We start from the raw sequence: 10,924 nt of genomic DNA, 5'->3' as shown, positions 1-10,924 counted from the left end.
GAGCAATGAGGAAATGGGTGGCCTTTTCCCCTTTATCACTGTAGTTTTCTCCAGGCATGCAGGTTGTTCAGCCTTAGTCTGGTTTATGTTTAGTCCTTATTATTTTCATTTCATAATCTAACCTTTGGTTCTTTATAGGACTTGGCAAATTTACATATGGTTTGTTGCTATTTTTATTTTTTTCCAAAAAAAACCCCCTCATTTAGGGCCAATTCTTTTGAAAGCTGTTTGGAATCTAACTTATTACAGGTTTCTTAACTCCATGTTGTAAAATCTGAATATAGATACTGTCCAAACTGTCCAAAGAGTAATGTTTGAATTCACAGTAACAAAAGTTACAAGGTTTGTGCAAAAGATATTGTACACCATTGGAGTACATAGAGCTTGCTATAGTTAATTTTATATATAAAGCTACATTTCTCATTAAAACTATTCTGTGCTACATTAAAAGTATCTGATTTAATTTTTCCCTACCAGTAAAACTGTATGCTCATTTAATATCAGAAATTTAAAATGCAAATTGTATATTTATGATGTTTGTAATTGTTATAATAAATCATTGGAACCTTTTAAACACCATAAGTGCTTTGGAGCTCTTCAAGTTTTCCAAGGGTCATGAAGTAAACCCGGCTATGGCGATTGCGCAGGATAGAGGTAAAGAACAGCTTTAAAAAGAGAGAAAGAGACACCATCAGTAAATATTTAATACATTGCAAACTGATATTTGATAGGTACAACTATAACTTCAATTTATCTTCACCAACGAATAAAATATTAAGCCATACTGTTTTTCAGAAAGGGATTTCCTCAGATTAAAGAATACAAATTTAAATTGGTATGGAGTCTAAATTACAATTAAAAAATAACCTTTTACCATATCCTATAATTGTACTTCATATAGTTTAAATAAAATTAGATTTTTGTAGGTGGAATTCATCTGCTAAACTTCTTGATTGGTTTGGTTAACAATTCTCCTTTGCTATTTGTTTAAAATCTATTTTTATTCAAGCTGGCTTTCCTTTTTCTTTTAATATATGGAAAATATTACCTTATTTAGATGTTCACATTGTTGCTGGTGTTTAAGTGGCCACTGAAATTTTCTACTTGGTGCAAGTCTCTATTTCAGTGGAACAGACTGACATCAATAGACTGAGATTATGAGCTAAACCAATCGGCTTAGAGAGGAACATGTTGTGTAAATATGGTCTGTGCCATAAAGAAAATTAGGACAGTACAATAATATAAATAGCAAACAGAGGTATCCTTGTTAGGACTAAGGTTTTCAACGTCCACAATGGATATACTTAGGAAGGTGTGTGATGTAATGATGATGATGATGATAATAACACTAGCTACCCGTGATTTAACACTTTTATGTGCCAGTCAATCTGTGAGATGCTTACTATATACATATTATTGATAATTTTCAGAATTGTTCCCAAAGTAGTTATTAATATTCCCATTCCTGAGGTGAAAAAGCTAAGGTTCAGAAGGACTAGTCGAACTTCTAGGTTTTTACACGTAATTAGGTGGCAAAGCTGGGACTGCATCCTAGATCTATCCGATCTCAATCACTGGTTCTTGCCATTATATCCCTTTATATTACAAAAAAGTACCTTTTCTTGATGCCCAGTGCTTTACCCTGTTTGTTCTGATATTAATTCAAATCCTTTGCAATTTCTTCCAAATGTGAATGTTTTCTGGTCTTATTAGAATTATTTCTTCACGCTATTATTTCTCATAACATGTCGGGACTGTAATGATGTCATGCAATTCATTTTTCCATCTAAACTATATGAATTGGTTAAAATTGATCACATTACACAAATAATTGCCAAATCTTGATTTTATTTTTCTTTCCTGTGAAATGGACATAATAATGTCCACTTGTGAAGATTAACTATGATAGCTTCTAAAGTATTTAGCACAAACTCTACCATATAATTAGGTGTTCAGCAAACATAAGTAACTTTTTCCTTCTTCTGTTATTGGATTACGTTGAAAACTATAAAAGGCAGATTTACTCAAGCATTCTTTTTCAAAATATCATATTAATATGAACATGAAAAGAACTATGCACCAAAGACAATAATGGAATTTGTAAGAAATAAAATAAAGGCTAAACTTTGCTTTGGACACAATTAGAAGTTTTACATTTTTGAAAATGATTTCTTTTGAAATCAAATTTCATGATTTACCAAATCAATGCTTCTAATGCAAATTGCAAAATTATTTTTATTAATTTATTATATTATTAAGAGTATGCCAATTTGGGAAATATATTTATAGCCAGAAAGAAAAGGATATAAATTTCCTTAGTTAATTTCATCACTTGCTTTATTTTTGCTTTAACTGGGGGATGTAAACTATACCTTGTCACCTCGGGTACACAGAAATCTCAGCTTCTTAATTGACCTGCGCTTCAGTTCACTTTCCAGAACCCTTGACTGCAAAGAGCGGACTTCAATGGCTTTTTGGCCCCATCCTGTGGCTCGCTGTGAACACTCATAAGCTACAATAAAAATTTAAAAATCAGAAAAACATAATATCTTTCTGTCAGTGATAGAAAATTATAAACGCAGTCAACATTTGATTATTAAGAGGGACATTATTACAGTTCAGGTAAATACATTCCTCTTTTCCTGCTTATAAGACTGTTGTTTGGCCATTATGCTGCTCAACAGTGTTGTTCAAACCTGCTATGTACTATCACCATTGTGACCAACTATTTAACATTGTGAATAACTAGATCTCAGTTAATGTTTGTATTCATATTCTCCAATACCACAGAAAAAGCTAAGGGTTAATCTAACCCTGTTTGTAGAAAGTCAAATCTAGCTACAGTGATTCTTTATTTTATAATCTAGTTGAGGTACAACATCCTGTAAGGGTTTCTACTTGTGCTTAAGTGACATATATGGAAACCTGACTAACTTTTCAAAATTAAAACTGCTAAAAAATGACTCGCTCAAATAATGACTTTAGCAACTCTAATGTAATTCAATTAATTACCATGTTATACATAGAACTAAAGCTAATTTGATACTGCTAAGCGTTTCTCTTGCTCAGGAAATTTTTATTAAGATATAAACTATTGGACCCTGTTTTATATTACTCAGTGACAATAAAGACTATGACAATTGCTTTAAAGCAGAAAACCTAATTATGTAAATAGCTATATAGTCAGCTGACACTGTAAGGTATTTTCTGACATGGGGAGCAGTATTTTTTCCAACAACTGCATACAGCAAAATTTTCTAAACATAATGCACAGTGTACTTGCTGAGCCCAAATACACAGTTCACATGGCATTACATAATTTCTATCTTAATTCTAAAACACATTAATCAGCCACTTAACCTAGCTACTGAGCTAGCTTGTGTATGGGATGGAATCCAGTGATTTAGTTCAGAATGCTTAATGATACTTGCTGTGATTGCTAAGTCTCTATATATTTGTTTGAAAAGCCAAAGCAAAGATCTTATTCGTAAAAACATTCATTATATCTAAAGGAATGTAGATTGGGAAAATCTGGATCTAGGTTAGTTTTAAATAACAAAGCAGTTGTTTTTAGACAGAAAAAGAGAGTAATTGATTTTCTTAATATTAGTGTTATAATGCAATCTTTATATACGCTCAAAATACCCTTCTTACACAGACCAAAATATCATGTTTTTATAGTGCTATAATTTAGTTTACACATAGAGGGATGCTTTTCAATTTTAGTGACTTAAAATAGCTCTTTGTTTTAGGTCAGAAGTTGTCCTGCCTAAGGACAAGAACTGTACCAGATGACTTTTTAAGACCTCTTTGAGTCCTATCATTGTCTACATGTGGCATAAATATGGCATAAATATAGGGGTTCTGTTTCCCATTTGAACTGAATTTCCTTATTCCAATTTCTGATTAATATATTGATCACAACCACTGTAAAGGTTAGAACAAGATTCATTATTTCAGGGTTTTTTTTTCCCAGATCTGTCAATTATATTGTAAGCGTTTACGTCTTGTCACAAAATGGTTTTAAACCCTCTGTGAGTTCTTACCTTTTGAAGAAATTGGAGGTTTTCAGGATAATCCTTAACACTATGTATGCAAAAGGAAAGGATTCTGCAGATGCAGTGCAAAGTGCCATCATCCCATAATGGAAAAAATGTCCATTAAAAAGAAGTTCTTTCAAACTGGTCTTTAAAGCCACATGTGGATCACATTTAGCCATTTTATAGAGATTTCAGAAGCTTCTGGCTTCTTTATTGATAAACTATTTTCTCTCTGTCTCTCTTGTCCTCCTTCCCTCCCTCCCTCCCTTCCTTCTCTCTCTCTCTCTCTCTCTCCCTCTCTCCCCCCCTCCCTCCCTCCCTCACCCTCTCCTTGTCCTTCTCCCTCTCCCTCTCCTTCTCCCTTCTCCTTTATTTGCTTCATTAACCTTATCTTACTTCCAGGAACATTTATCTTCAAGCAAATCATTCTACTCTCTCTCTAATATTTTTACTGTTCATATGCATTATTCTGTTCCCTATCTAGAATCACCTCTGTAGTCATCAAGACTCAGAGAAATACGAGTTTCAAGTTATTCAGATTGCCCAGATCAGCAGTCCTGCGATGGTCAGGAAGAAAAAAAGATGTCCTGGTCTAATGAAGATGAAAATTTTGTAAATGAAGTTTGACGAAATCTTAGTGACAACCTATATGTCACATATTCAGTTTGTATTTGATTCTTCACAGAAATATTACATGCTGAACAGAACACTATTGACTGTATAAAATGGAAGTATTTTGCTCTTCTCTTATGACTATTTGGCAGTCTCCTAAGATAAAGGTAAACCCCAAAAATCAATGTGATGGAATGAAACACTTTCAACACCTGTGTAAAAGCTGCAAGCAAAGGTATTTAAAATAAAATTACAGATTATTGTGGAAAAGAATTACTTTCCTATTTTAATTACATGATTATTAAAAATGAACAACTAAGACAGCCATAATCAGTCTCTTTGTGATAGCCTTGTGAAGTAATTAAGCATAAGACAAACATACACATTACCTTACAAGGGAGTAAGTATGCCATATCCCAAATTAACACTATATGCCTTGAGAAAAAGTGATACTTCAGGAAATAGAAGCTTTTCTGGGATCATCTGAAAGGAGAAAAATTTTATACATACCTACTGAAGATGGTATGTCTTTCCACACTTCAAGGATCTTCTTGAAGAGTTGTTCATTTGCTTCCATGGAAAGGGCTTCGGCATTGAAAGTGAGCATCATGCCAATTCCCAAGGAATCAGGTAAAATGATGATATTCTGTGGTATAATGATTTCCAGGGGCTGGAATTATGTTTCATAAGGATTTACATGTCCAACATTTTATCACTACTACTTTCATTGAAGCAGTTTGGTTGAGCAATAAAGACCAAAAAGGGGTTCAAAATGCAGGGAGGAGAGAAATTTCTATTTCAGTACTAAACAACATGCTATCCAACACTTGAAAAGAGCCTTCCCTATGTCATAAATCTGTCACTGTTTAATATTCTCCTTTATATTTAGGAGAAAACTTTGTAAAAAGCAGAGATATACTTCCAACACAGAGAAATTCATTGAAATTTCACAAACTATTATGTATAATGATAGAAGAAACATTACTTGTTTGATTTCAGATTCATTTCAGCACACTAATTAATACTTTAGTAAGGAATGTGTGAACCAAGTAACAAATACAAAATCACTGCTTATCAACCAATTTATTCAAATCAGAAATAGAAAATTAACTTTAAAATAGCTTGAGTTTAAATATTTACAAGGGGCAGCTTTATAATATCCTTCACTGCTTGAAATATATCCTCCCTTCACAAAAATATGGAATTTCTTATCTAATTTATATAATCTTAAAATATCTTCAATTCAGAGATGTATTAGGTGACAGAAGATGAAATACTAAGAAATATCTAAGAATTTCTAAATTTCATGATGCATAAAACAATGTGACAAAACTTGCCTAAACTACAGATATTGTCACATTAATCATATTTCCCTAAAAATCGAACAATTAATTCCTCTATCATTTTTCGAATTTAGCAAGTTAAAGGAAAAAATGTCAGAAACTATACTTGCCAAACCCAGCGTACTCAGGCCAAGTGCTTGAGGCCATGTCTCAGTCTCAGCAACAACAATTCTTAAAACTAAAATGGGGATCCAGAGGCGAAAAGCAATTTTAATGCGTTCCCTGGGCACTCTCATGAGCAGTTGAATCAGAAAAGAGATGAAGGAAGAGAGAAAAAGAAATTCAAGAAAAAAGATTGTCTCAAAAAATTTGTTTAAAATAGATCTGGGCTGTTGTAAATCCAGAAAGCCTCAGAGGTAATCTTCTTGCTTCTCAGATGATTCCTGAAGTAACCAGATATTCTGTAGCTTTACAGCTTTTGTAATCTAGCACTTTTGGAAAAGTATTATTTTTAGTACATTCTGTTTCAGAAGACACTCTCTCCTCCTTTATATTAGAGTCCTTTCTCTTTTAATGGGTCAAGACACTAGGGCATTTAGCTAAAAATTCTATTTTTTAATACACTTAAGGTATCCTAATTAGGCCAGAAAATGACTTTTTAAAAACCTCACCTTCTCTTATTCTTGTTTCCATAATAATTAACTGATCGTTTCAAAAGAAAATAATTCTTCTTGCTTAGTAGTCAAGTGGAACACAGAATTCAATCTTCCTAAATGACTTTCCAAATAAGTATAAACTTGGACCAACACTGTGGTGTTCAATAATGCACTACCTTCAAAATAAAGGCTATCTGACATGACATAAAAAATAAGATGCAGGAAGTGATGGAAGACACTCCAAGTGAAAAGTACTATAATATTTATAGTAAAATTAACCTACACTCATTTAAATGGCTTTGGCTGGGCTTGGTTCAGTATTTTCTGCCTTATGAACAGTGATTTCTATATAGTCATAGGTGACAACAGAATGATCAGCTAATTAGATTGTTAAATATGACCAAAACTTTAAAAAAATTCTCCACTAATGATCTGACAATTGCTCCATGTAATCTGTCAGAGATATATAGATAATTCTGAAAGCTGTGCAAAATATCACATTACTACAGTGGCTTAGCAGTACATAAAAGTTTTCTCCTGGAATTTTGTATAATGCTAAACTGCTAAAACTTTAGTGATTGACAAAATGGGGAATTCAAAAAGGGTGAAGCAGAGATTTGTTGGTTCAGTCCTTCCTTTTTAATATAATTTTCAATAGGACAAATATCATTTCTACCATCAAATTTGAGATATAGGAGAATTATATTATGTATGGTACGTGTGTGTGAGGGGTATTGTGTTATGTTCAATCTCTTTAGACAAATGATGTGTATAGTATTTTTACAACTATCCATATTTTAGATGCTGTGCCATATTTTCATATTTATAATTATTTGAGTTAAGAGTTGATGTGCATTAGCTTTTAAAATGCTGAATCTTTGATCAGAAATTCTAAGTATAACTTATACTGTAAGAGAATACTTTATGATAATTTGCTATATATCACAGTTAAAGTACTACAATCTGGATAAAGAAAGGACATACACATAATAATGTTGCAATACTGGTGTAATTTAAAAAAATCTATTAATGCATTATGAGGTGCAGAAGACTAAAGCAAGGGTTGCAAACTCATATGGCTACAAGGGCCAGTTATTATAAATACATAATGGTGGATGGATAGAGAATGTATAGCATATGTTGCATCTAAAAGTGGACAGGCACAAATTGGTTCCAGTTGATTATGGCCAGATAGTAATGTTGGCCTGATATTGTCAGATCATTGGTTTTTCAATAGAAATCCAGATTTTAAATGTAAATGATATTCACTTAAAAACAAACAAAAATCACTGTTGCAGACAAAATCTATCTGCGGAACAGACTTAGCTGTCTGGACTAAGAAACCATCAGTGATTTTTGTTTATCCATTACTACTTTCTGGCACTTTATACTTACCTTTTACATCTCAGTTCTAATATAGATATTGATACTCATATTTTTAAAACTTTAAGAGTTTTGACAGTTGGAAAATTGTGTTATACAGTAATTTCTAGGGATCTTACATTATTTGGCAGGGTCACATCAGACATAACCTCAGATTCTGCATCAATGATGTGATATCCATCTGCTGAACTGAAGAAAATCTTTAGTCTTTTTTCAGAACCAATAGCCAGGTCAACTGTCACTGGCTTATGACCAAGTGTTGGAAACACCTGTAGATATAAAACCAAATATGGCCAAAAGGCCAAAAATGACACTCTGTCTAAGGAGAAAATTCCCCTGCCCTTTTGTTTAACAGGTTTATAAAACCCAGAATTATTTTTAAAGTTACGTAATATATTTAGAGACCTATGTATTATAACTTTTCTTAGGTCTGTTATTACAATAAGAATGATTATATTCAGGTTCTAAATATTGAGTTTTCCTTCGAAGGCCAAATCTCCAAAAATCATAAGAGCCTTGTATGGCCCTGTACTCTGTTTGCTGTCTTTAAATTCCTTGCCTTGAGCTTCAGCAAATGAAGGAGCTCATCTGGTCTCTTAAACCGGTTTGCTGGATCAGCTGCCTGTATTTTTGCCAGTATTCGTATATAGGCTTCATAGGACATGTAGTCTCCTTCGGAGTCTGCTGATTGATCAATGCACACTTGGTAGGGAATGAGAAAGGCCAGACATGTTAACCTACCATAGACTGGATGTACTCTAGGCTCTTATGGCTCCTAGTCCAAGGAAACAAAAAGCCAAACAGGATTCATTGCCAAGTTCAGGTCACAGTAGAGGACTGGGCATCACAGGTTTCACCACACTGTAGTCATGAGGTGGGATTCAAGAACTGGAGTGAGGACTTGGACCAGGAATTGTGTATCAGGCTACACAGACTGTTGGTACTTACCTTCTTTGCTTTCCAGCTCCATACCAGGCAGCTCTGACCAATCAGCAGACACCCAAGAACAAACCCATATCCAAATACTGACAGCTGACCCAAGGCCCAATTTAGGGAGATCAGATCAGGGATGTGATTTGTGTCAGGACAGACCCAGACTATCTATATAGTAGTCTGTGCTATTTATAAAAGAACATATTTATTGTACAAATAGACATTGAGGAGTAGTCATAGATATTAACCCATCTTTATTGTATACATGTGATGTTTTGGCCTACAAAATATACCACGTAATCAGATCCTGACCTAAGATACAATAGTATTTCACGAATATGTTGTTGGGGTCTATCATGATGTATCCCTATCAGTGCTTTGTAAAAACTTGTCCAGGGACCAACCAGTTCAAAATCTCCTGGGTTGTTTGCTAAAAATATAGATTCCCAGGCTCCACTTCAGACCTACTAATTTGGCCTGGAGTTGGGTCTGAGATCTAAACTTTTAACAAATGCTCCAGATGATTCTTATGTATATCCCAGGTTAGGAGCTACTGGACTCTATGTAATATTGCCAGCTCATTAATCAGTCCTTATTACTATAGAATAAATACAAAATAATCTTATTTATGTTGAATTCTGGAGCATTATAAAAAGATAATGAAGATAAAAATAGTCCCTAGTTTATGAGATGTGATTAAAAATTTAGTGTTTGGGACACTAAATGGTTACCTTAAGAGGCTGATCCATAGAAGTTCAATTAAACCATAATAAGGGTGGAAACAGTACTCATAATCCAAATAAGCCTAACCACCATTCCTTGTAATAGTTCTAGAGAAGAATGTGTTTAGAGATCCAGCTTGGAAGGAATATAGAGCCATCCTTTCCTCCCCACCCCCATCTACTGTAGCCCTGGTAATTAGAGCAAAGCCTTTCTCTTCCTTCATTCCTCTTCCAGGTTCATTCCTCTACCATCCCTCTACAATGGTAGAGGTTTCCCCCTTTACCATTGTCACACCTTTCCTTACCTTCCCTCTGCTCTCCACCCCCCACTAAGAGAGAACAGGGACTTTCTCAGCTTCAAGTCATTGGGGTGGCACCCAAAGCTTGTGTTTGTGGCTTTAGAAGAGAAGGTCTTCATGTTGACTACAGGAATTGGGAGTGAGGAGCTGGTGGGGAGGTCCTTTAAGGGGAGGGGTCAGGGATTTCCCTCACACTCTCCCTTGGTGTGGTGCCTGTGAATTATCTAAAAAAGGGTTAAATGATAATTATTGACATGGTATATTTAAATTACATTAATTGTAGAAGAATGGTATATATTTCCGCTACTCTATTCCAAATACTGTTCTGTTTACAATTTCTCAAAAGAAAAACCAAAGGAAAAGGAGACCACTCACTTTAATGGCAGTGCTTTCATCAAAGGACTTTGGTGCCCATGCATACAGGTGAATTGATGATTTCAAAGCAATTGCAATATATGTTGTTTCTTCATGTTGCACTACAGTGATAAAATACAAAGAAGTAACGATGCCACAGAGTTAACAAGAACACTCAAGTATTTGTGTTTGTTGTTGAAAATGTCATAATAACAATGTAAGACCATAGATCATTTATTTTAGAATAGTTATTTGGTTACAATTTGATTCCCAAAAGAAGGTGACAAAAATACTGTATAGTTTTATGGAGTGTATGCATTAGCCTTTAAGAACACTCTAAATTGTACACTGAAAACTACAGAAAATTGCTGAAAGAAATTAAAGAAGACCTAAATAAATGGAAATACTTCCTCTGTTCATGGACAGGTAGACTTAACATTGTTAAATGAGAGATGTGATTAAAAATCATCAGCAGTCAGCAGTACTGACCTTAAGAGGTCAGTACTATCCAAAGTGATCTACAGATTCATTGCAATCTCTATTAAAGTCCCAATGCCCCCCTATGCATAGATGGAAATGCTGATTAAAATTCACTTGGAATTGGAAGAGGTTCCAAATAGCCAAAACAATCTTGAAAATGAA

The 10,924-nt window shown here is 34.0% G+C and overlaps 1 protein-coding gene across 3 annotated transcripts in view; it reads right to left on the bottom strand.

Moving 5' to 3' along the window:
• Positions 1-569: 569 nt before the first annotated feature.
• NRK (Nik related kinase) overlaps positions 570-10,924 on the bottom strand; it is a gene marked incomplete at both ends in the record, with an annotated part of 163,619 nt that continues 153,264 nt past the window's right edge. For 2 of the 3 annotated variants that reach the window (XM_079911239.1, XM_079911240.1), the window contains 5 exons: positions 570-665; positions 2,373-2,512; positions 5,163-5,298; positions 8,094-8,243; positions 10,304-10,404. In XM_079911239.1, the coding sequence (XP_079767365.1) occupies positions 570-665; positions 2,373-2,512; positions 5,163-5,298; positions 8,094-8,243; positions 10,304-10,404 (623 nt within the window). Of the gene's footprint in view, positions 666-2,372; positions 2,513-5,162; positions 5,323-8,093; positions 8,244-8,533; positions 8,677-10,299; positions 10,405-10,924 lie in introns of all 3 variants that reach the window. The other variant, XM_079911238.1, reaches the window with a different exon arrangement.

Source organism: Stenella coeruleoalba (genome assembly GCF_951394435.1).
Source record: "Stenella coeruleoalba genome assembly, chromosome: X".
Lineage (NCBI taxonomy): Eukaryota > Metazoa > Chordata > Mammalia > Artiodactyla > Delphinidae > Stenella > Stenella coeruleoalba.
Note: the sequence above shows the minus strand (reverse complement) of the source record. Positions and strands in the feature narration are given on the sequence as shown.